This window comes from Protopterus annectens, chromosome 4.part1, assembly GCF_019279795.1.
Source record: "Protopterus annectens isolate FY-2018-M chromosome 4.part1, PAN1.0, whole genome shotgun sequence".
NCBI classification, from domain to species: Eukaryota; Metazoa; Chordata; order Ceratodontiformes; family Protopteridae; genus Protopterus; species Protopterus annectens.
Genome location: NC_056734.1, coordinates 352,934,888 through 352,962,079, shown reverse-complemented (window position 1 = coordinate 352,962,079; position 27,192 = coordinate 352,934,888). Strand labels below are relative to the sequence as shown.

General features: G+C 40.5%; 1 protein-coding gene across 4 annotated transcripts in view; it reads right to left on the bottom strand.

Moving 5' to 3' along the window:
- The window catches only part of ARHGEF4 (Rho guanine nucleotide exchange factor 4), a 1,506,374-nt gene that overhangs the window by 184,232 nt on the left and 1,294,950 nt on the right, over window positions 1-27,192 (bottom strand). For all 4 annotated transcript variants that reach the window (XM_044070170.1, XM_044070171.1, XM_044070172.1 and 1 more), the window contains one exon: window positions 17,496-17,739. In XM_044070170.1, coding sequence (XP_043926105.1) covers window positions 17,496-17,739 — 244 coding nt within the window. The remainder of the gene's footprint in view (window positions 1-17,495; window positions 17,740-27,192) is intronic.

The window sequence follows — 27,192 nt, the reverse complement described above, 5'->3', positions numbered from 1 at the left end:
CATTTTGGAGACAGAAGGTTGAGAGCTGTGTGTGTGTGTGTGTGTGTGTGTGTGTGTGTGTGTGTGTGTGTGTGTGTGTGTTTGTGTGTGTGTGTGTGCGCTTGTGTGTGTGCGTGTGCCAGCAATTTAGCTTTGTGCACTTAGGGAATCTGTGCAGGGGAAAGTGCAGTAACTTCACTCAATTCAGATTGCTAATGCAGCTAAGTAGTGTAGCTCAGTGTGTGTGTGTGTGTGTGTGTGTGTGTGTGTGTGTGTGTGTGTGTGTGGGGGGGGGGGTGTTGGTGTGTATAACACTAAAAACAAAATATTTGGGTATACCCACCTTATTTATATCTTCTTTCAACCTGAAATTGTAAAAGCAGTGCCATCTTCTATATGAGAAAGCAAGGTAAGCTCCATGCAGGGAATGCCTGTTGAAAGTCCAAGAATTTTGCATGCAATCCTTGGAACAGCAAAAATGTAAGTGTGATTAGATGGTATATACAGCAGTTCTGAAACTGTGGCATTCTGGTCTATCCCCCCTTATCTGAGCTACAACAAACTCAGTATTTGCATGTAAATTGGTGTATGAGGTTTAACCCCTTTACTGACCTCAAGGTTTCGCCTTTCCCTGCAAACTGCTTTAAAGGATTAACAGTGAGTTTACAAATTCACTGTTTTTTTAAAAAAAATCCCGGTTTAATTTTTAAAGTGTCAGAAATTATAGTCATGGATCTTCAACTTCCAACAATGAACCCTTGTGCCAGTTAGGTACTGACATAAACTGGTGTAAGGCTTCCATGAAAACTTCATGTTGTTCTACATTCTCTTCTGTTCTTCTCGACTTTCTAAGGGTTGTACATCACCCATTTGTGCCACCATCTAACTTTTATGTGTAGTGGTTGAAATTTGCTGTTTTTATATACTAGAAGTTAGCAAATAGGAGTCTGCAATTAAAACGTAATGCTCTAAACTGAGCAGCATGGCCACAACAGCATGAATCTAGCATACCAAGTGTATAAAGAACCTAAACGTATATAGTCACACAAACTGGCATCATGCAACTGCAGTCAGTAAAAAACAAAAACAAGAGTTGTTGCAGTTATATTCTCACTTAAAGGTTGCTGAATCTTGGAGAGTGGTGTTTACAAAACTAAAACAGAATGTTTCTCTCTTTCTCTCAGATGCTGTGACTTCCAACTTCAGAAAAACACAATACAGTTTGAACCATACCTCTCAACTGTAATAATTTTGATTGAAATTTTAGCTGTGTTCCTCTTAATCCCTCCTAAAACTGGTGACTTTTGGAAAAAAGGTGGTGAATTATACTTAATAAATAACAACAATAATTAGTGTCATAAACTTTTTTTTACTTCAGAAAATGTACATTCACATCTTCTTATTTTATCAATATCTGAAGTGAATAGCACTAATATTTTAAAGGTGTCACAATTGTCCCAGATTATTTCTGTATTTGTCCTTGATTCTTTTGACATTTGTGGCTGATTGGTTGAGAGCTATGATTTGAACCACCACACATAGGTTCATAGGTTCATACTAGGCTATCTGCCCTAGGGCATTTATAAGCCTAGCCAGAGTGTGTTTGGCTTTCACCACCCATTTTAAATTAATTGTGCTATGGCCTTTTTCGAGGTTAGTATACTGTGCCTCTGTCTAACAGTGACACTGAAGTGATACCCGGGGTAAACCTACGATCTCCCATCCACTCATCAAGATTCCTCTTGAAGAGAGTCAGTGAGGGACTCTGCCTAACCTGGACTGGGATTTTATTCCAGAGTGAAGGGAGCCTCTGGGTTATGAATCTGTCCCTCCAGCATGTCCTATTTATTTCAGTGCTGAGGTTCAAGTCTCTCGAGCGCGTAGCTCAATGGGATTTGGATTTTCTGAGGTGCAGCATGTCCATTAATTCCGGGTTGGACATGGCTTTATACGTCAGGCACAGATCGCCTCTGAGCAGGCGGTATGCCACTGAGTAGAGCTGGAGTTTCTTTAACCAGGCAGCATAAGGCATCTGTTCGAGCCCTTTGATCCTCTTGGTGAGGTACTTTTGGGGTCTTTCCAGTTGCTGCAGGTGTCTGGTAAGGTACATCCCAAAAGGGGCATTGTACTCAATTATGGGCCTGATGAGGGATGTGTAAAGAGGCATGATGACCTCCCCTGATCTAGATGTGAATCCCTTCATGATTAGGTGGGCTATATAAAATGTTTTTCTAACCACTTTGGCCACGTGGTTGTCAAATGAGAGATTGCTATCAACTTGGGTCCCCAGGTCCCTAATTACTTCTTCCGTACTTAATGGATTACCACCTATGTGGTAATTTGTGGGCACTTTGTTTTTGCCAAAGGGGATGACTGTACACTTTTTGGCGTTTAGCTTGAGGCCATGGCTCTGGCACCAGTTGTCTGTTTCTATGAGGCCCTTTTGGAGGATGCTTGTGACAGCTGGAGAGTCGATTATGGTGCCCAGTTTGCAGTCATCTGCGAACTTGGTCAGCCACAGTCCTTCCATGTTGGCCTGTACCTCCGAGAAATATATACCGAACAAGAGAGGTCCCAGGACTGAGCCTTGTGGGATGCCACTTGTAACTGGTTTGGAGTCTGACATGGCTTCAGCAATTCTAACCATGTGGGTTCTGTCCTTGAGCCAGTTTGCAACCCATCTAGTGACATAGGGGTTTATATTTAAGCTGGTGAGCTTATCTATAATGCCCGAGTGGGGTATTGTATCGAAGGCTTTTGCGAGGTCCAGGTAGGCTGTGTGGACCACCTTCCCCTCATCAATGGCCTTGGTGACTGTTTTAAAGAAATCGACCAGGTTTAAGAGGCAGGATCTGCCCTTAACAAAGCCAAACTGGGTAGGATCCAGTGTCTGTAGGTCCCCAATATCTTTATTTATGAGGTCCATGATGATCCTCTCCATAGCTTTGCAGACCAAGCTAGTCAGGCTTATGGGGCGATAGTTTCCAGGATCCGTTGAGGCACCACCTTTGTGGAGAGGGACCACTGTTGCTGTACGCCACTCTTTGGGTACATATCTTGTAGTAAGGCTGAGATTGAACAGTAGTTTTATGTTTGCGTTTAGCTCTTCTTGGAGTTCATGTAGGATGCAGCCCGGGACACCATCTGGTCCCATTGATGCTGTGTTTTTTGCTTTGGAGAGAGTGGCTCTTACCTGAGCATCTGAGATGTCAGGGGCAGCACGCTGCTGGGATAGATATTTGCCCTTTTGGTGGGAAGGGGAGAAGTTTGCGCTGAACCTGTCAGCTAGGATGTTGGCAATGTCTGTGGGTTTGGTGTATTTTTGTCATTTTGGACTAATTCTGAGCATATCTGGGAATTCCACCCAGGTTCCTAACATAACTAAAGAAAGCCTTGTGATTATCCTTAGTGTCCTGTGCAATTTTTCTCTCAAGCTGGCCTTAGATGATTTTATGAGTGCCCGTAGTTTTTGCTAATACTGATCAGAGATGCCTTCCTTTTTTGGGATTTTGCTCTATCATGTAGTAGCTTCCTCCTTCTATTGTATAGTTTGTTTATGGCTGGGGTCCACCAGACAGGACGTCTGCCTTTGGAGGATTGGGTCTTGGTTTTATTTGGGATTGCATGATCCATGCATTCCTGAAGGTGTTCATAGAATGCGTTTATAAAGGATTCTGTGGTCTGGGCCATATTTTCCACAGGCCCGGGGACTTTGAAGTATTCCACCTCAGTTTTGAGGAGTGTGAAATTTGCTTTAGAGAAGTTTTCTGGGCAGGGGGTGGGGTCGGGATGTGACTATCCAGTGAGATTAGTTTATGGTCTGATCTTACCAGTGAGGGATACACTTCTGGTCTGGAGCATAGAGTCCCCATGTTGGTGATGATCAGGTCCAGTATGTTTTTCCCTCTTGTGGGAGTGGTAACAAGTTGTTCCATAGCATTTGAGTTTATAAATTCTAGGAACCTTTGGGCTAGGGTGTTGGAGCTAGAGTAATGCTCCCAGTTTATGTTTGGGTAGTTGAAGTCGCCCAATGTAATGGTGTTTGGAGAGACCTTCATATTTTCCAGTGTTCTCAGGAAGGCCGAGTGGGGTTCCTGGGTTTGGGAGGGTGGTCTGTAGCAGGCTATAAACTGGAAGGCAGTTTTACCCACTGTTAGTTGCACATGGATAGTCTCTGATGCTTCGTGCTGTGCCACCAACCTGGAGGTGTGGGTATCTTTGACAAATATTGATACTCCCCCTCCTTTTGTGGTTCGGTCCAAGTTTTGGGGCTGAAAAGCATGGTATGAGGTATAACCTGGTAGTGCTGGGGTGCTCTCGGGAGCCTTTAACCAGGTTTCTGTTACTGCACAGATATCGATGTTCTCCATGCTAAGGAGAGTTTCGAGTGCGTGCACCTTGAGGTTTAGACTTCTGGCGTTGAGTAGCATTACTCTTAGTTTCTTATACCTTGTGATACCTATGGAGGTGGGTTTGTCTTTTGAGCCTTGCCTAAAAAAGGCACTATGGGGGTAGCAAGAGCCTTTGCCAATATCCAAAAGCCCAGAGGTGACAGGTGCAAGCCGTCCCTAGCGAAGCATCGTGGCTTGTCGAGCATGTCATCCCAGGCTGACCGGCATTGAATCCCCTTTGAATGACACCAATACTTAAGCCAATTGTTGAAATTGATCATCTTGTCTTCATATTGTGGCATCATTCTTGGTGACGGCAAGATGCTACTCAAGGTCAGGGTCATACCGGCCTGGGATACATGCTCAGAGAGCTCCTCTATGTCTCTTTTCATGTAGTCCAGGGAGGTATGTCTCAGGTCATTCACACCAGCATGGACAATGACTGAGTCATATTTGTACTTGCCTTGGAGTGACCTGAGTGTTTGTGTTATGTGGCGGATTCTAGTGCCCGACAGGCAGCTCACCGTGACCTTCTCCTTGTTCAGCCTGGTGAGCGGGACGTCAGTGTGCCTGATGATAGAGTCACCTATTACAAGTATATCAGGTGTGTTGTTTAGCCTTAAGGGCTGTGACTGTTCGGCACACTGGCTTTATGAGCTATGTGTTGCACGTGTTTTGTTTTGGGGTAGTGGTTGCTTGGGTGTCTGCTTTGGAGGTCTCTGCTGCTTAGGCAGATTTTTATTTAGAGCCTCTGAGTATGTTTTTGTGTGTTTATGTGTTTGGTTTGCTGTCGTGGTAGGTCTATGTGAGACTGGAATTGTAGTTAGTGTGGTTTCCTTCTCCTCCTGACTGGTTACGCCAGTACTGAGTTGAGAGAGCTTAGCCTCCAGTTTGGCTATATGGTTGCATCTCTCACATGTGTTGGAATTTGTTGGGAGGAGGAGCGGGTTGTCTGTGTACATGAGGCAGTTGTAACATTGCCTCAAGATTCCCAGATTCACCAGCTGGACCGGAGAAGAGATTGACAACTGACCTTTGGACATGCTAGAATAGTATTGGGAATTCCTTTATAATTGAAAAAAGGGCCAATGGGGAACAAGGTACTCAAGGGGAGTTTGTGAGGGTGTAGTGCTTTTAATTTTTTAGTGCTGACATATAATTGCTTATAAATAAAGTCTTTGTTGGTGGAGTGAACGCTCCTCCAAATATCCTCAGAAATAATAAAAATGTCAAAAACGATCAGGAGGAAAGCGAAACAAGCAGGAGCTATATCAAGTAACAGTACTATTCTTCTTAGAAATACAAACTGCACATAAAATCCAATGTTGTTCTTCACACAGGTTCAAATTGCACGCAAAATCCAATAGCTAGCATAAATCACGGTCCACTAGGATATCAGTAAAAAAGTTTATTGCACATAGAGTAAGCGCTTTCACCTAGACGGCTTCTTCAGACTCATGTGTGTTACAGGTAACTTAAATGCAAAAACGACAAACAGTAACTTTCTTTCAAGTAAAACAAGGAAATAAGTACAATAAGCAATGCAGATATCACTAGGGATCCACAGAAGCGCTGAAAAAACGCGTTTTAGGTGGAATTAGTGTTTCAGGGAAATAACAAGCAAACAAACAACAAGCATATAAACAATGCTAGATTCAGCAGGCCTGGATCTAGTCTATGCTACAGCAAACAAGGTGTACCAATTTCAGTAAGAAACAGTTCAAATATGCAGGCACTATAAGCCTTTAACCAGAAATTCCCAGCTCAGAAGGGCAGAGTCCAGCCTCTCCTCCCACAAGAGTGCAGACCACGCACCTTCTTAATGTAAAATAACTGGCCTGAAGCCCAAGTGCTTAAACCAGAACTAATACACTTTTAGAATAACAGACACTGAGCCCTCAATCAGCAGTTCCCAACTTAGAAGGATGTAAGCTACCTGTCCTGCCACCACAGTGCAGGCCACAAACCTTCCTAATGTAAAACAACTGGTCTGAAGCCCAAGTGCTTAATCCAAAAGACTTAGAATGAGTTACACCAAGCAGTAATAAATACAACTGAGTACTTTTAAGATGACGCAAAAGCAAAATAAAGTAGGAAGAAACACAAATACAGTAAAAGCAGATACATTTTTTTTTGTAGGTCCTACAATGTGGAAACAAATGAGAAAGAGCAAGCAATGATAACATTTCTCTCTTCTATATATTTTTTCATAACATAAGGTTTCTTCTTGACAGTCATTTGAAACACCACACCAGGATATTTATTATAATAAAATCATTACTACTGTAGGAGAGAATTACAACTAAAGGATTACAGATATTTTTGCTATTAAAAGTAGGCATATACAGATGTTGAAATTTCCAGACTCTGTCTGGAGGATTATTCTACTATTTTATAAGACTTTAATAAACTTAAAGGTAAACTCCACCTTCTCCTACAGTTTAACTCAGTTCTTAGGATGTTTTTTTTCTGTACAATATGATTACAGTACTATGTAGGTAGATACCTTAAACCTGCTTGTACTTCATAAAACTTTCATTTCTTCACTTTGGTATCAAAGGAAGGGAAAGACCACCAGCCTTTTTAAAGTTTAACTTCTCACATAAGTTGCAGAGGAATTTGTCTAGACCTGCATGACATACCACAGACACAGAGGCATTTGTAGTCAAGAGCTCAGGCTGATGTAAACAAGACAGACAGGTGTGAAACTGCTATCCATTGTCTTTATTATAGAGAAGAAGAGAACTTAAACTGATTCACAGCTGCTGCCTTTCAAAGCAAAACAGAGCAATTAGATCAGTCAGTGGTTCAAAGGCAGTTGTCACCTGTTTTGACAAATTTACATAAGCAGCATCACAGTATTGCAATGCTAAGCTTTAAACTTTAAATGTTTGTTATTTATACTACTTTACATTTTAAGATGACTTGAATGTAGTATTAAAGATGTCTGTGACATTTACAGAAAAGTCAGAAAATATTTTTCTTGTAATTTATGTAAAGTATCAGCACATTTATCAAAGTGTAGGGGGAGGGGCTGTCAATTCATCTTGGACTACAAAAAGATACTTTGAACAAAGGCCTGCAATTTATCTACTGTTTTGGTTGCAGCAGTATAATTCCTTAGTATACTATAAAACAAGCCCTGAGACACACACAAATGAGAGCCATTCAGGAAATAAAAGAAGCAGTCCTGTTACAGACAGTGACTGACATTAATCCCATTATATGTCAATGGAATGGGAATACACCACAACTTACTTATGTCTAGCATGACTCATATAAAACAGACTTGAAACAGATTATGGAAAGAGAAAGCCTTGAAGAAAAAGAAGATCATGCTGATATGACAAGCCCCACTGACAGCCATTTTGCAGAAAACATATTAAAATTCTATAAGAAGCAGTCAGAGTGATTTTGAGATGTTAAAATAACTCAGAAAACAAAGTGAAAAATACATGTTTTTAGTTCTAAGGCAGAGTTTTCCTTTAAGGAAGCAGAATTCTCTTTATCTTGGCAGTCAACTTTCTGCACATTGATCAGCAAGTCGGACTTACTGTGACAGATGCTCAGAGTATCAAAACTTTGAATGCCTACCATAACACTAAAACACTTCAAATCGCAAAGATTCAAAAAAGCACAAAATGTATTTTTCTTGTAGGGGACAAGCTCCCCTGCTAATTATATATTCCAACTCTGATATCACACTACAGTGCAGAAAGGGCATTTTTCCCAATCCCTACTGTCACTTGTTCTCATACTGAAAATAGTACATTTGATCTGATGTACAGGCTTTTTTTCCATTCAGAAAGTTGCCCCATTGATGGGTTGAAGGGAACCCATATATAATGCATGTGTGTGTGGTTACAGTACATATAGTTGAAATGACTACTTTTCGATGTTTTTGGGTGGTGGAATTAAGTGCAAGGTTTGCTGAGTGGTGGAATAGGTGAATTTTATTTCTTTGAATTCATGACAAATGGGATTGGGGAGTAATGTTGAAACTTGCAATTTGTAACAGGAGTTTCGGCACTGGGGTTGAGTGTGTGTGTATGTGTGTCTTTTGTAATGGTACTAATAAAGAAAGAGTTTTTAGTACCTCAGTGTGCAGATTTGGGATTAGGAGCAATTATAGGGGTAGGGTTATGTTTAGCAGACATGAGTAGGGTACTGCATGGGGGCTATCATTTTTGTTTCTGTATGTAATGCATGGAGCACGGAGATTATACTTCAATACCTGGAAAAAAGATACATTTGCTAACAGCTTTCCCAGTGCAAGTCCCAATATTAACAATGTTTGGGGAGGGGGGGGGTTAATAATTGTTAAGCACCTAATAAACTCTGTTATGAATGGATCTCATCCTGGGGCTAACACCAGACATTCCTAGTTGGCAAAAAACAGTGGCAGAAAGTGAAATGGCTTTGTTTCTACCTGTTGCCTATGTTTCTCAACTGTCCCTGAGTTTGTCTCATAGTTTTGATCAATCCCTCACATGTTTTTGATTTTCTGGTAAATCACTCAGTTTTACACACATTTACTAATACCAGACATTAGAGTTTCATACTTCTTAGTTTTCAGAGCATATATATTGATGCAAAACATGTTGCTCTATTAATTCTTTAAATGAATAAAAGCAGTATTTAAAAACTTCCCTGACTTTGATCCTCTGTCCCCCATTCATTTTGTCCAGAATATTTAATTAAAGCAGCTGAGAGTTGTGCTGCTGTATGTTTGACAGCATTAAGTGCTTTACGGGCTTTTAAAGCCAGCAAAACCCTCCATATTTCTACAGTTTTTCTATAATTGGTAGACTATAGAGTAGATAAAGTTCCATGCACTACAAAGAATTTTGATAAGGTCAACAATCCTAACCTTTTATTATGTATTCTCAACATGGATGCCTAGATTCATTTCTTGGTACATGTAAGATATTTTTCTCTGTTGTTCTGTTTTTCATTTCTTTCATCCAATAATACATATAATATTAGGTGCTGCTTGCACTATAGTGATTTACATAATTTGATGTCTAATTATAGTAAGTTGATCACATCTGTTTATTACCATGAACCTTGTGATTTTTACTTTCTGAGCCTGCGGACTATTCACTCTCCTATTCCCTGGGCATCATACAGTCAGGTGTGTAGTTGTTCTTTATTCTCTAACACCTACTTCCTTCATGGCTTCTGTACCACATGGCTTCTGCTGGAGTGGGGATCCCACATCCTTTACATGCATGCACATGCTTGCACTCTCATTGTCAGGCAGTTATACTTATGATCCAGTACATGCAGCTCACCTAGCGCAATATTGTGCAGTACTCCTATCCTCCACTAGGAGCCATTAGAGTGACAGGACTAGCACCAAGGATGAGCAAGACAATGGCAGCTGCTCATTCTCTCCATTCCCCTGGGCAACTCCTCAATTTCCCAGACTGCCAATCAGTACCAGATAATTTGTTTGGATTCTAAATGAAATTGCACTGGAATAATCATTCTGCATAGCTGAAAAAGGTGACAATAAGACAGATACAAGATCGCTGGAGCCAGGCAAGTCTGAAATTATATTTTAGGTAAATGAATAACAATAGATGACTTACATCAATTAAAGATAATTTTCAAATCTATGGAAGTATTAAGTATACTGCTACTAAGAGTTAAAATAAAAGTATTGTGGGTAGTAAAAAAAAAAAAAAACAGGAAGCACTTTATTAGAGCTCATCCTGCTATAGATAAGATTTATTTTAGAAAATGGATGACTTAATCTACTACTTCATGATGAAATGACTATATAGGTGCAAAACCACAAGCCTTGAAGATGTCCTTGTTTGTTCCAGTCTTAGACAACTGTTTTCAAAGCTAAGCTTCTGTGAAAAGTAAGGTACAAGTAAATCTGATAATGAGGAGGGTACAATGATTTGACCATTATATAACAGCAACATCTGTGTTGTAATTTTCTTTTCCATCCAATTTTCTTTCTTCCAAAACCTTTTGCATTACACGGAAGTACTGTTTTTATTTATGATATGGGGTTTAGCCTTAATATAACCTGCATTTTGCATTCATTTCTTAATACACTGTAATTCAACCACTGTATGTGATATTTAAGAATTGTATATACAGTTCATGGACTAGTTCTGGCAGAAATTTTTTTTTTTCTTACTGGTTGAAGTAGTTTTTCAACTATGGATTGTCCCAAGAGTAACCCAAAACTTAAATCTTCTTGTGATTTTCTGGGAAGTATTTATCTTGAAGTGTAAAAGAATGTTAGCAAAATAGTCTCTTTTGAGAGTCAAAACTCAACGTTAAGTCAAAGGCAGCATGCGAAAAACAGAGCGATGACTCACCAAAGCATTTATAGAAGATACTAACAGGACTTCACCTTTATGAACCTTTTTATGAAAGAATCATATTCAGATTAATTTCACTTCAACTCAAAAAGACAATGGAAAGACTAGTAAAGCATGTGCTTTGGAGATCCTAAACGTAAATGGTCTACCCGAAGAGTCACACCATGGCTTCACAGATGAGGTCATAAGAGTCTATCATGATCACTTAATTGAGAAAAACAGCTACCGTTGCTGTACATTTAATTCACACCCATGTTTTTTAATGGCCTGTGCAGAGTGAAAGGAAACGGCTAATACGGACATCACTATATAAATTCTATGTTCCAATAGGAAATCTGTCATCAGTCTTAACTTTCTTTCTGTTTTAAATGTTAGTTAATGTTAAGTAGTTTTATTTACAGCCATAATGCTTAGAGCAATACATATGGCATGAAAGTCAGCAGTGATGGCAATATCCCATTGGCAATGCAACTCAAATGATGCAGAAGATGGATTTCATCATGATAAGTGGAACAGCATTTCTATCATGGAGTTAACCTCAGGACTGAGATGTATAATGGCTACTGCATAGTGCAAGACATGACCACAGTCTATATAAAACTGCGTTTGCAGGAAAGTATACGTTTTTCATGAAGGCATTAATGATTGCACAACAGGCAGTGAAGGAGACACACTGCAATAAAACAAAACATCCAGTGGCTAGAGCAAATTCAATAAATCTATACATTTTCTAGATAGCGAGTATGTTACTGCTTTTATTTACTGGAGTACAACGAATAATTTATGCTGATGAAGCTGTTCTAAAAATTGTTAGAACTGTGATCTGTGAACTGCAGGTCTTCCTACTTAATTGCCAGTTCTAAGTCTAAAAACTGTGTTGATGATTAATTGTGAGTGCATTCATTGACACTGTGTTATAGCACTAATGACTTTCAGCAGCTTGCAGTACTTTCTATAATCCAAAATATGAGTGAAATTAGTATAGTTGAAGTATTTATGCCTCATGTGGTAAATAAGGCTAAGCATGAATAAATTTGTTGCAGCTAAAAAAAAAGAAAGTGTCCATTTCTGCCAGGAATGAATGTGTTATGCAGTGATGTTCTGCAATTCTATAACTTACTGACACTTTTAGGCACAACAGAGTAATCTCAGCCATGATGTGAAGGTAACATGCAAAAACATCTAAGAAAAACCAGTGGCTCCTGAGTCAATCCAGCTGTGAGAATGCATGCACCCTATACACGCTACTCTGCAGTACAGTCTGCTTCATAGACTTTGGACTACATTGCATGATCTGTAACTCATCATGAGCCTAGAGCTCATTAAAGCATTACACCAATGAATTTACCATACTGGTTCTCCTGATACCATTTTTTGCATGTTAATATTTTCATCCTGCTCTTCATTTTTTTGTATATGTTCAAATGTACCAACCTTCTGAATGTTTAGTTTCATCTACGTGTATTTGCTCTGCCTCAGCTAGGATATACTGTTTTCTGTTTGCAGATTTGACTCTCTTTTGTATGTACACTCTTTAGACTTAGTGTGCTTATCCAGCCAACAAATTCAATAGACAAAGTGCTTAAACTACAAAAAGGCAGCTGTGTTATCCTGTGGTGGTGGCATACAAAGATAAAACCTTGACTATAGCCAGGGTAACCTGAGTTTGTCCAGTGGTTTAGGTGCTTGATGCTACAGGCAGAGAGCATGGGACATGTCCATCCTGGAGGGAATAGCCAATGGCTCCCCATGACTCATATCAGTGCTGTAATGAAAGGGCCTTGGTTAGACAGCAGAGGTCCACCATGAGGCAGGGAGACAGTACCAGGAATATATGGATGTGGCCGCCTAAGCTGGTGACATAAGCCACTGTTGGCATATGTGGTAGAGAATGCAGGCACAGATAAGGGAGCACAGCCAGCCTTTGTGGAGATGCAGGTGCTCACATCACCACTAGAAGAAGGGTTAGTCCATAAAATAAATGTTAATGGGATGCTGGCAAGAGCACAAAGCACACTCATGGCTGCCTCGATGATATTCTCCCATGGACAATGTAATGTCTCATTGAGGGGAGGTTTGATGATTGTCAGGCATGAGGGCAAAAATGATTAAAAAAATAAAGGCAGTCTTGTTATACAACTGACTACACATATAATTCAGAATCTCGTTAATAATCCTGTTACCAATATCATTGCATTAGGAGCACAGGACTGCAGGAGGTAAATACTCAAAAATGTTATATTCACACACAGCCTGTAAAAGGCTTCAGTACTTAATATATTCAGCTCATATCCAGAAATGTCTAAAGGACAGTTCCCTGTGCTTTCTCCTGTCAACTTGGTGAACTTAGGCATCCTGAGGCAGTGTAGCAACTGCCTCATGTACACAGACAACCCTCTCCTCTTACCTCCCAACACTATGACTTGTGAGAGATGCACATACATAGCCAAATTGGAAGCCAAGCACTCTCCAGCCAAGACTGGTTATCCAGTCAAGAGGAGAAGGATAACACCTGCACCACACCACATTCAACACATAGCCTCCAGAACATACACCACCACAACCCTCACATAGTAACATAAAACACACACCTACTTTAGCGGAGGGTCTCAATAAAAATCTGCCCAAACAACAGAGACCTCTGAGGCAGAAACACAAACAACCACCACATCCCAGCACAAACCATGAAAAACATAGCTCACATAAACAGTGTGCCACTCAACCAAAGCCCATAAGGCAAAACAACTTACGCAATACACTAGTCATAGGTGACTCAATAGTAAGGCACACTGATGTCCCACTCACTATGTTGGATAAGGAGAAAGTTACGGTCAGCTGCCTGATGGGTGCCAGGATCTGCCACATAACGCATGCACTTAGGTCACTCCACAACAGGTACAAATATGACTCTGTCATTGTCCATGTTGGTGTGAATGACCTGAGATGTACCTCCCTGGACTACATGAAAAGAGACATAGAGGAGCTCTCTGATCTTGTAGCCCAGGCAGGTATGACCCTAGCTCTGAGATGCATCCTACTATCACCCAGAATGATACCACAGTACAAGCAGAAAATTATTGACTTCAACAAATCGCTAAGTTTCTGGTCTCATTCTAAGGGAATCCAGTATCTGTCTGCCTGGGATGACATGATCGACAGACCTCAATCCTTTGCCAGAGATGGCCTGCACCTGTCACCCCGGGGATTCTGGATACTGGCCAAGGCTCTTGCCACCCCTATAGTGCCTTTTTAGGCAATGTTCTAAAGACAAAATTACCACCATAACAGCTACAAGCAAACGAAATCTGAGGGTTAGGCTACTCAACGCTAGAAGTTTAAATCTCAAAATGCACTCCTTAAAATGGAGAACATCGACATCTGTGTAGTGACTGAGACCTGGTTCAAGGTTCCAGAGAGCACCTGAGCACTACCAGGCTATAATTCATACCACACTTTTTGACCCCTAAACCTGGAATGAAGCACTAAAGGGAGTGGTGTCTCCATATTCATAAAGGATATGCACATCTCCAGACTAGTAGCCCAACATAATGCATCAGAGATACTTCAGGTACAACTAACACTGGGTAAAACTGCAATCCAGGTTGTAGCCTGCTATAGATCCCCCACCATGTCCTAAGACTCCCACTCCACATTCCTAAACACACTGGAAAATATTAGGGTACAACCCAATACCCTTATACTGGGAGACTTTAACTACCCCTCCATTAACTGGGAAAATTACTCATGTACCAACACACTTGCTCAATGTTTTCTGGAATTCATTAATTCCAATGCCCTGGACCAACTCATTCTTACCCCCACCAGGAGTAGAAATATCCTTGACCTGGTCATTACTAACATGGGTGACCATTGCTCTACACCAGTAATCAACTCCTCCCTGGTCAGATCTGACCACAAGCTAATCACCATGGATATCCACACCCCCCTCACCCCCCTAAAGGAAACCACCATAAAAAAACTTCTCCAAAGCCAATTTTGGGCTTCTAAAAACAGAGGTAGCTAACTTCATGACATCCATGCAAATGGAAAATAGGTGCATGACTGCTGAATCATACACCAATGCACTGTATGAGCACATACACAAGTGCATGGAACGGGCCATACCAAACAGAACCAAGACGCTTTCCTCCAAAAAAAGGAAGCCAATCTGGTGGTCCCCTACCATAAACAAACTCTACAACAGAAGGAAAAAACTGTTGCCAAAAAGGGTGAAGTCCCAAGACTGGAAACACTCCTTTGTTAGCCTCAGCAAAAAACTGAGATCCATCATCAAATCATCTAAAGCTAGCTATGAAAACAAAATTGCTGCAGATTCTAAAAAGACAACCACAAGGCATTCTATAGTTATGTCAAGAATCTACATGGCAATACTTAGATCTGCTCTGAGCTACAGCATAATGGCAATACATATACAGAACCAACTGATATTGCCAACATATTGGCTGACAGCTTCAGTGCAAACTTTACTCCCTTTTCACCCCCTAAAGGGCCTATCACAATACCTGAGGAATGCCAAGTCCCTATTATCACAGCTACACAGATAAATACCGCACTGTTCAAAGCCAAGAATACAGCTGATAATATCCCTGGCTGTGTTCTACATGAATTACAAAGTGAACTGGCACCAATCCCGAGTACCCTGTTCAATCACAGCCTTATTTCAGGCTTTGTTCCTACTGAATGGCGCACTGCTATGGTCATCCCACTCCACAAAGGAGGAGCGACTACAGTCCCTGGAAACTACCACCCCATTAGCCTGACAAGTCTGATATGTAAGGCTATGGAGCGCATCATCATGGACCTTATAAATAAGGACATAGGGAATCTCATAACTCTGGACCCCATGCAGTAAGGACTTGTGAAAGGTAGATCATGCCTGCTCAACCTGATAGACTTCTTCGAGTCTGTCACCAAAGCTGTGGATGAGGACAAGGTAGTTCACACAGCCTACCTCGATCTTGCCAAGGCCTTCAACACCATCCCTCACTCAGGAATCATAGAAAGACTCACTAAGCTAGGCATAAACTGCTATGTAATAAGATGGGTTGCCAACTGGCTCACTGATAGAACCCACACTGTGAAAGCAGTGGACTCCAAATCTGACTACTGACCAGTTACAAGTGGTGTCCCACAGGGATCAGTCCTAGGTCCTCTCCTGTTTGGCATTTACTTCTCTGAGGTTCAAGCCAACACAAAGGGACTCTGGCTGACCAAGTTCGCAGATGATTGCAAACTGGGAGCCATTATTGATTCTCCAACTGATGTAGACATTCTAAAAAAAAGGCCTCACTCACACCAGTGACTGGTGCCAGAACCATGGCCTTAAGCTCAATGCCAAAAAGTGCACTGTCATTCCCTTTGGAAAAAATTCAGTGCTCATGAACTACCACATAGGCAGTAGTCCACTAAACACCAAAGGTGTGATAAGAGACCCGGGGGCACAGGTTGACAGCAACCTCTCCTTTGATAACCACATTGCCACTGTAGTCAGAAAGTCCTTCTATGTGGCACATCTCAATACAAAAGGTTTCTCATCCAAGAAGAAAGAGGTTACAATCCCTCTCTACTCATCCCTCATTAGACCTGTTATAAAATACAATGCCCCATTTGGTATGTACCTCACTAGATACCTACAACAACTGGAAAGGCTACAAAAATACCTCACTAAGAGGGTCTTAGGCCTTAGACACATGCCCTATATGGAAAAACTCAAAAAACTCCAGCTATACTCTGTCTCTTATCGCCTACTTAGACGCGATCTCTGCTTGATCTACAAAGCCATGTCTGACCCAGAGCTGCTAGATATGCTATACCTAAAGAAATCCCAATCCCTCTGTGCCACACGCTCCAGGGACCTTAACCTCATTACCACAATAAACAGAACATGCTGGAGGGACAGGTTCCTAACCCAGACACTTCCCATACTCTGGAACAAACTTCCTATTCACATCAAGCAGAGCGCTTCACTGGCCCTCTTTAAGAGAAATCTTGATGAGTGGGTGGGCAATAGGAAGTTCACCCCGGGGATCACTTCAGTGGCCTTGCTTAACAGGGGCACTGGGAACTAACTTTGGGCAACATGATGCCAGGAAATCTTCTTGGGCTAGGCTTATATAGGCTCCAGGGCCATTAGCTAGTACACACCTGTGAACCTATAGCTATCTATTTATGTACCTCTCTCTTTATATATATAAAATTAAATATGGGTGTGGGTGTGCTGGTTGACTCATCACCTGACAAATCACAAATGATTGACAATCTTCTTATCGAACAGCTGCATAGGGAAGACAGGCCTTGCACTGTGCAGGGCCCTTGGTAGAGCTCTCTACTGAGTATTGCTGTTTTTTTAACTAGAAATTGTCATTTGCAATCTGATGATATTCACATTTGACAATGAATGATATATACACACACACACACACACACACACACACACACACACACACACACATATATATATATATATATATATATATATATAGTTCCATTGTGTATGATAGAACATTTAATGTTGAACTGAAAACAAAGACAAAAAAGTTTGAACATTTAGACAATGGAAATATTAATTTCTTAAGTATAATATCCAGTCTACGAGGCACTCTAATATCCTAGTATGTTGTATAAACAAGTTTAGAATCATAAACCTGATTGTTGGGGGCTATAATTATCTTTGCATTCAAAACATGCCCTGCTGCTTAAAATATGCTTCTGTACTTATGTTTATATCACTGATATACCTATATCTGCTGCAAGAACATACCCGTTTCTTTGTCACGTTGTACTTGCTGTCTTTCGTCTTCAAATGCCCGGAGCCACCTCTGCTTCTGGGATGGTTTCTTTGCAGAGAATAAATAGACCTCTTCAGAGATTTTACTTTGAAGTTTAAAGGCATTTTTTACACTGAGGTTGAAATCTTTGTCTTTGCCATCTTCTACATCCACAACTTCCATGTCATCCATGATTAATCGCCCCTTGTAATACAGGATATCCCGGCGCAGCAGGTCCTAAGAAACACCAAACACAAATTAAACTCACTGTGAAGAACTGGTTAACATCCTGTTTAACTTCTCCTTATACTCTTTACATTTATACGTAAATAATTCTGATTATACAGGACTACTATGAACCTGCTAAGACACCTACTTGTACGGGACTGGACTGGTAACAGTTTAAGTTAACTATGCTACCTCCTACACTCATTTCTCATAGAACTTTTTTTGCAACTTTGCTACATGTTGTACTGGAAACAATATGTTTAATACAGCTTTCAAATTTCACATCTTTGCTGCAAAAAAAAAGCAATGACAGATTGTATGCAGATCTTTGATTATCTTCTGAAAACAATTACATTTAGCTTCGCTCAGTACATCTTTCCTACAATGAATAAAAGCTAGAGTAGAACCTCACACACTCACATTGCACAACATAAAAGACAGATGCACAAACCAGCAAAAGTAATGCTATTCACCTAAAATAACCCACTGAATGCTAAAATAAAATAATAAAAATAAATAAAAATAAAATAAAACAATTACTACAACTATCCAATAGTGAAGTGGCATTACTAGCAAAGCAAACCAAATTCTAACTAAACTAATTAAACAAACCAAATTCTAGCTAAACTAAATAAAATAACTAACTAAACTACTAAACTAATAAATCCTAAGCTAACCCTCACTACACTATTAAAATAAATCAAATGTCTTACCTTAAACCTTAGAAATGAAAAAAAAAAAAAAAAACAGAACTAGAATACAAAACCACCCACAACAGCACTCCCATTCATAAACACCTACAAATTCACATAAGACCTTTTCAGTAAATAGCTTAAACAAACAGCAAGATAACCACATCTCAATGAAATGAAACGAAAAGGACATGGTGATCTAATTCATGTAATAACATGAAATATTTATGCTTAGCATTTTAGTGCATCTCTTGGCTTAGAGTGCCTTCTGTGTAAAATCTGTGGGCCTGATTACAAAATACTTGGTTGTGGTATAAGTAACCACTTGCATTGAGAGCAGAGTGAGAATAAGTCTTTTGGATTCTGGCCCTGAGAGTAAGCCTGTTCATATACAGGCCTTACAACAAAGCAAGTCACTTACACTGAGAGCAAGTCTTTCGGAATCAGGGCAGACTTACACTGAGAGCAACTCGTTTGGAATATGGTCCTATGTAATAGTCTGTGTTTATTGGGTACAGCTTTCACTATCTGGAAAGTGGAGGGGGCCAGGAAGTTTTTTTTTTTTAATACAGATTGTGTAGCTACTCAAACGTAACCTGTTTTAGAGTTGGGGAAGTCTTTGTTCACAAGATGAAGGCATTCATTTTGCTGTTTTAATCTTGTTTATTACTGTTTGTTTTATTTTTATTCTAAGTTGTTTGCACTATTGAAAAAGGCAAAAAAAAGTTTATTGGGAATAAAACAGTCTGTGGAATACCTTACCAGATTTTACTGGGGTTAGGAATTTTGGAGATTTTGTTTTTTTAACCATATACCACTTTAGTGATTTGGTTTGTGAAGTTTAAAAGAACATAATTAAAATTATACTCACCTTAAAGATGAACACTTTGGTAATCTTTTACATTGCAAATGGCTTGTATATTGCTTTATTTTACAGATATGAGCAGAAAAAATCTGTAGCATATATATTACTTTTAGTGCACACTGAATACTCACATGTACATATGTTCCTTTGCAAAAAAAAAAAATCAAACCTCAAATGATCGGGCAGAAATGCTCAGTTCACAACTTATTAAAAAAATACAAAAATTAAATACATATTTTTTTTGCAGGACCAAGCTCCCCTCCCCCCTCCCCCCTCCCCACATCTAATCATATATACTAACTCTGAGGACACACTACAGTGGGAAAAAGCAAATTCACCAATCACCACCGTACCTAAATCCCGGACAAAAAAAAGCTGGTATGCAAGATCAGCTAATTTTCAAACACACAATGTCTTTTTTTCTGTTTGACGAAAAAAATGACCATAACCATATATATATATATATATATATATATATATATATATATATATATATATATATATATATATATATATATATATATATATCTATATCTATACATACACATACACACACACACACACACACACACACACACACACACACACACACACACACACACACACACACACACACAGATATATTGGTCAAGTTTGTTTTAGTGACATTTCAGAACGTTGAACCTCATATGGTTAAAATCATATGTCTGACATTCTGAAACATTGAAAATCCAGCAAAAAACAAACACTGTTTTTGCAGTGAGGCAAGCCCCTCATGTCCCCGATACCGCCTGCTAATTATATATAGCAAGTCTGAGATTGCACTACAGTGGGTAAAAAGGTGAATTCCTCGATCCTCCCTGTACCCATGATCTTGCTATAGACAGTCCTGCACTGCCCAACATTCAGTGGTTCAGAACATGAATCTTACGGTTCGACCACATAAGGTTAGGTATCTTGAAACATCAATAAAATAAACTAGACCAGTTTATATATATATATATATATATATATATATATATATATATATATATACATATGTATATATATATATATATATGGCTCTATGTCATGGGATCATAGGAGGTTACTAGGCTACTGATCCTAGGGCCCTTTTAAGCCTAGCCAAGTTTTACCCTTATTTCTACAATCAGCACCTATCATCCCTGTCCAAGATTAACATAGGTGGGACCCCTGGGGTGAATTTATGGTTACCCATCCAATCGTCCAGATTGCATTTGAAGATGGTCAATGAGGTGCTCTCTTTGACATGAAGCAGGAGTCTTTTCCTAAGGTGTAGCAACCTCTAGGAGACAAATCTGTCCCTCCAGCAGGTTCCATTAATGTCAAATACCAGGTTCATAGGTAGGTACTAAGCTATTGGCCCAAGGGCCTAAGTAAGCCTAGCCAACAAGGATTCCTGGATTATGCCACCCAAGAAAGTTATGTTCCTGTGCCACTGTCGAGCAGAGACACAGAAGTGATCCCTGGATTGTATTTCCTATTTCCCATCCACTCATCAAGCTTTTCTTGAAGAGTGCTAATGAAGAACTTTGCTTGACATAGATGGGTAGCCTGTTCCAGAGTATGGGAAGTCTCTGGGACAGGAAGCTATCCCTCCAGCATGTCCTGTTTATTGTGGTGACAAGGTTTAGGTCCTTAGAACGTGTAGCTCGGAGGGATTGGGATTTCTTTAGGTGTAGCATGTCCAACAGCTCTGGGTTTGACATAGCTTTATATGTTAGGCAGAGATCACCTAGTAGTAGGTGATATGCTATGGAGTAAAGCTGGAGTTTTTTGAGGCGGTCAGTGTAGGGCATTTGTTTGAGGCCAGTAATCCTCTTTGTGAGGTACTTCTGTGGCCTTTCCAGCTGCTGCAGATGTCTTGTGAGGTACATTCCAAAAGGGGCATTGTACTCTATAATGGGTCTAATGAGTGTCGAGTAGAGGGGAACAATGACCTCTTTTTTCTGGATGAGAACCCTTTTATGATGAGGTGTGCCACGTAGAAGGACATCCTGACTACTGTGGTGACGTGACTATCAAAGGAGAGACTACTGTCCACCTGGGTCCCAAGGTCTCTTATCACACATTCGGTGTTAAGTAGATTGCTGCCTATGTGGTAGTTTATGGGTACAGAGTTTTTACCAAAGGGGATGACACTGCACTTTTTGGCATTGAGCTTGAGGCCATGGCTCTGACACCAGGCATCTGTCTCAGCGAGGCCCTTCTGTAGGATGTCCACATCATTTGGGGACTTGACTATGGCTCCTAGTTTGCAGTCATCTGCGAACTTCATTAGCCAGAGGCCTTCTGTGTTAGCCTGTACTTCAGAGAAGTAGATACCAAACAGGAGAGGTCCCAGGATGGAACCCTGTGGTACTCCACTTGTCACTGCTTTGAGGTCAGATTTGGCATCTGCAACTTTTACAGTATGGGTTCTGTCAGTGAGCCAGTTGGCAACCCATCTTGAGACATAAGGATTTATACCCAGTTTAGTGAGTTTAGCTATAATTCCAGAATGGGGGATGGTGTCGAAAGCCTTGGCAAGGTCAAGATAGGCTGTGAGAACCACCTTACCCACATCTACGGCTTTGGTGACTGCCTCAAAGAAGTCGATCAGGTTCAGGAGGCATGATCTGCCTTTCACAAACCCAAACTGGGTGGGATCCAGAGTTTGGAGGTTACCAATGTCTTTGTTTATGAGTTCCATGATGATACGTTCCATAGCCTTGCAGACCAGGCTTGTCAGGCTACTAGGTCGATAGCTCCTGGGATCAGTGGTGGCTCCCCCTTTGTGGAGTGGGATAACTGTTGCTATGCACCACTCAGTGGGCACAAAGCCTGATGCGAGGATATTATTGAACATGGTGCTTAAGTGGGGAGCCAGTTTGTTCTGAAGTTCGTGTAAAACGCAGCCTGGGATGTTGTCCGGATGTTAAGGCCATTATAGTGAGTAACCCGTGCACCATTTGATTTACAGATATGCAGCATTTCCAATAAAGCAGGATTATAGATTGCCTTATATGCAAGGCAGAGATTGCCTTTGAGTACTCTGTATGAAACAGAATAAAGTTGCAGTGATTTCAGACGATCCTCACAGAAAGATGCTGAAGACTTTGAATTTTTCCTTGTGAGGAACCTTTGTGGTCACTCCAGTTGCTGCAGGTGCTTGGAAAGGTAGATACCAAAGAGGGCACTGTACTCAACTATTGGCCTGATGAGGGAAGAGTACAGGGAGGTTATAACTTCACTTTTCTGGAGGCAATGCCCTTTCTTATGAGATGAGCAATATAGAATGCCCTTTTTACCACTTTGGAGGCACGTTGATCAAAGAGGTTGCTGTCAGCTTGTGTGCCCAGGTCTCTCACCACTGAGTGCATACTTAGAGTGTTGTTATTGATGTGGTAGTTAGCAGGAACATCACTCTTACTGAAAGGGATGATAATACATTTTTTTTTGCATTGAGTTTAAGGTCATGACTTTGGCACCAGTCATTTGCTTGTGTAAGACCCTCTTATAGAATGTTGGCATCGTTTAGAGATTCTATGACCACTCCCAGTTTGCAGTCATCAGCAAACTTTGTCATCTACAGACTTTGAGTTTTAGCTTGCACTTCAGAGAAATAGATTCCAAACAGTAAAGGTCCCAGGATTGATCCCTGTGGAACACCACTGCTTACAGGTCTGCTGTTGGAGGTGGATTCCCCTATTTTGATTATATGGGTTTTATCAGTGAGCCAGTTAGTGACCCATCTAATGATATATGGGTTGATGCCTAGCTGGGTGAGTTTTTCAATTATGCCTGAGTGGGGGATAGTGTCAAAAGCCTTGGCTATGTCTAGGTAGGCTGTATGAACAGATTTCCCCTCATCAAAGGCCTTGGTTACTGTCTCAAAGAAGTCCACCAGATTTAACAGGCAAGATCTCCCTTTGACAAATCCAAATTGAGTAAGGTGAAGTGTTTGGAGGTTACCAATGTCTTTGTTGATAATGTTCATGATGATTCTCTCCATGGCCTTGCAGATAAGGCTAGTCAGGCTAATAGGTCTATAGTTCCTGGGGTCAGTGGAAGCACCACCTTTGTACAAGGGAGATAACAGTGGTCTTTTTCCATTCAGCTGGGATGAAGCCAGTGCTTAGACTATGACTGAAAAGAGTACCCACTGGTGCTGCTAATTCTTGTTTGAGCCCATGTAGGACACAGCCTGGGATGTTATCAGGTCCCATGTGTCGCTCGTCCTGTCAGGATAAAACAGACAAACAGTTGTGGGTTCGGTTCATACAGCTTTATTATATGCAAACACATCAGGATTGAGGCTTAGTAACTTAATAAACTTATAAACAGACTGACTACTGCACTCATATATGTTAACACACTGGCTGTTCTCTCAAAATGGCACTGCTGCCCGCATATGCTCTCTATACGCATGGGCCCTCACTTTGAAATGCTTCTTAAAGTTACAACACACACTCTGTTCTACATCCTCCTTCTTTGAGAAATAAGTCATGCACAGTCATAATAACAACAATAATTGACATGCAGTTGTATGCAATTATACAGAACAAATTACAAATGAGACAATCATGTCCAGGTTGCTGTGTATTTTACACTAGGTCTAGAAATACAACCTGATCATGTGACATAAAAACTAGGACTGGGTTTAGCAACAGGGACTGTCTTCAATGAATATTCAACTTCAGGGACATCTGGGACATCATCAGGAATGGGAATCGGTACTGAGACATGTCCTTCAACAGGAACATCGTCTGGATTGCTCTGAGATCTAGAGTCTGTATCACAGGTACGATGCTCCTATATTGATTCAGACACTGGAAGAAGATACCTGCGACTTCTTCTGTATTCTCTACCCTCAGATTCCACTAAGTAAGATCTGGGCTCGGCACATATACCTCTCACTTGACCAATTCGATCAAAACCTTTCGTCGTTTACATCATTATCTCTCCTTCTTTTAATGGCTGAAGAAATTTGCTCATTTTATTATAAATATGGACTTCTGAAATGAAGACTTTTTGAGTAGTTGGGCTTTGATTGCTCTGGTGTTTTTAGCATTAGGCACCAACAAAAGTGATCTAATAGGCAAGGTTGTTCTGTTTGCCTAGACGGAAGTCTCTGAGCAGGTAAGCCAAATAAGTTGTCACTGGGTATATTTCTGAGGTTAATCAAATTCAAGAAAACAATCGGTATTGTCATACTTCGACCTCTCTAGTAATTGCTTTACACCTTATACTGCACGTTCAGCTAGATCATTTGACTGTGGGTACTCAGGACTACTGGTAACATGGATAAAGTCCCACTCTTTTGCAAATTTTTGAAATAGCTGACTGGTAAACTGGGCACTGTTGTCAGAAATAACTTTATGTGGACTACCATGGACTGAAAAATTATGTTTCAACTTAGTAATGACAGCACTGGACATTAGGTTAGGTAGTAGATCAATCTCGAACCAATTTGAATTATAGTCTACCAGCACTAAGTAATGTTGACTATTCCACTCAGATATGTCAGTGGCTACTGTCAACCAAGGTAGTTCAGGAATCTGGTTTAGCCGAAGTGGTTCTTTTTGCAAATGCAGTTAAGTACTATTCCAGACTGAACAAAATGAAAGTACTTTATTGATATCTTTTGCTAGAGAAGGCCAAAATACTAGTCCTCTCACCCTTCTTTTGGTAGCTTTAGAACCTGGGTGACCACAATGCAAAATCTGGATGTACTCGTGTTGTAAGGAAGTAGGAACGACAACTTTAGGACCTTTGAAAATGATACCATCTTCCATCAACATCTCATCTCTGTAAGGAAAGTAAGGTTGCACTTCTGTTGGTACAGAAGATTGCTTTGATGACAGTCCAACACTGATAAAGTGGTTGAGCTTTTGCAAAATTGGATCAGTCTTTGTACGATCTCTTAGCTCATCATGTCTTGTGGTAGAAAAATTAAGCACTTCCATGACATCGAAGTCAAAATTCTTTGAATCAAGCTTTTCTGTGGTATTTCTGGGCAATCTGGATAAAGTATTAGCCAGATAAAGAAGTTTGCCTTTCGTACAGACAATTTTGAAGTTGTACTTTCATAATCTGAACATAATTCTTTGTAGTCTTGCTGGAGCTGTGTGCATAGGCTTCTTTAAAACAGTGACTAGAGTTTGATGATCAGTCTCAATCTGGATACCTCGGCCACAAATATAATCATGGAACTTCGAACAGGAAAACACAATTGCCAAAAGTTACTTCTCAATTTGAGCATACTGCATCTCAGTTTGGATAAGAGTTCTAGATGCATAGGCTACTGGCCTGCCCTCTTGAAGAATAACTGCACCAAGACTGAACTTTGAAGCATCACAGGAAAGAATCACTGGTTTGTGGATATCATAGTATTTTAATGTAGGTGGGTTGGCAATTTTCTGTTTCAGGTCATCAAATGCTCCCTGGTGTTGTTCCAACCATGACCAGGTAACATTTTTGCTCATCAGCTCTCTTAAGGGTGCTGATAATTCACAGAAGTCTGGTATAAACTTGCCCAAAGAGTTAACCATACTGAGAAAATCATGTAAGGCTTGGACATTGCCTGGAGCTGGTATCTCAAGTATAGCTGTTTGTTTGGAAGGATCCGGTCATAAACCTGAACTGGTAAATAAATGACCTACATAAGTAACTCCTGGTAGCCTCAATTTACATTTCAGAGGTTTGAGCTTTAGAGTCACTTTACGTGCTCTTTTCAGAACGTTCCTGAGGTTTCTGTCATGCTCTGCTTCACCATTGCCTCCAGCTAGTAAATCATCTACTATTATAGCACACGGATAGCCTGAAACAATGTGCTCCATTGCGTGCTGAAAGACTTCTCTGGCAGAATTTATTCCAAAAGACATTCTGAGAAATCTGTATCTACCAAATGGTGTGCTGAATGTAGTCAATAGTGAAGATTTGCGATCAAGCATTACTTGCCAAAATTAACTCTTTGCATTTAAGAGAGAAAAAGCAGTGGCATTTGGAATGAGGGTAGCAACTTCCTCGACTGTATGCATAGGATGGTGGGGTCTCTTTAATGCTTTAAGTCTCTTGGGACAATACATTTTCAGATTTCATCTGAGCTTTTTTTATGAGCGACTACCATGGAAAATGCCACTCAGTTGCTTCTGTAACTGGACAAATCACACCTTGCTGCATCATTGTATGTAACTGGACTTTGACTGTCCCGCATAGCTATTGGAACTCTTCTCTCTGGTCTGACCACTGGATTGACCTCTGGGTCTAATTTCATGGAGTACACAACTGGAAGTTTACCTAGCTTGTCTTTGAAAACATCAGCATAGTCTGTGAAAATAGCATAGGTGAAACTGGAATTAGGACAGAAAGCAGTTTCATTCTTAAACTGTCGCTGAGACCTAATAATGACTGCACAGGTCTTTTGACTACATAAAATTGTAAACGGTAATTGTTCCCACGTGAAAGCACTACAGAGCCTTTGGTTTGAACCTCTTCACCTCCACAAGCAACAAGCTTCACACAGTTGGCTAAATGAAGCTGTTCACCAGCTCTTACTCTATCAAATGTTTCTGCTGGCATAACATTGCACTTCGAACCAGTGTCCATTTTGAGCTCTGTAGGTTTACCATTAATCAGGACAGTACAAAACACTTCATTTTTTGCCAGTAAATCTACTGCATTAACCAGCCACTGATTCACCTTATACACAGAAAGTAGAATTACAGTATTCTATAAGACCAACTTGCTTTTTTACATGACCTTTCTTAATAAATGAATGAGGCCTGCTTGATTTACAAAGCTTTTGAAAGTGGTTCCATTTTTTGCATTTGTGGCATTGCTGAGCAACTTGCTGGAAAGGTACAGGATCTCCCTAGAAATCCTGCAGGGGCTGCAGCTGCCATGTGCTTGGGCCTGTTTCTG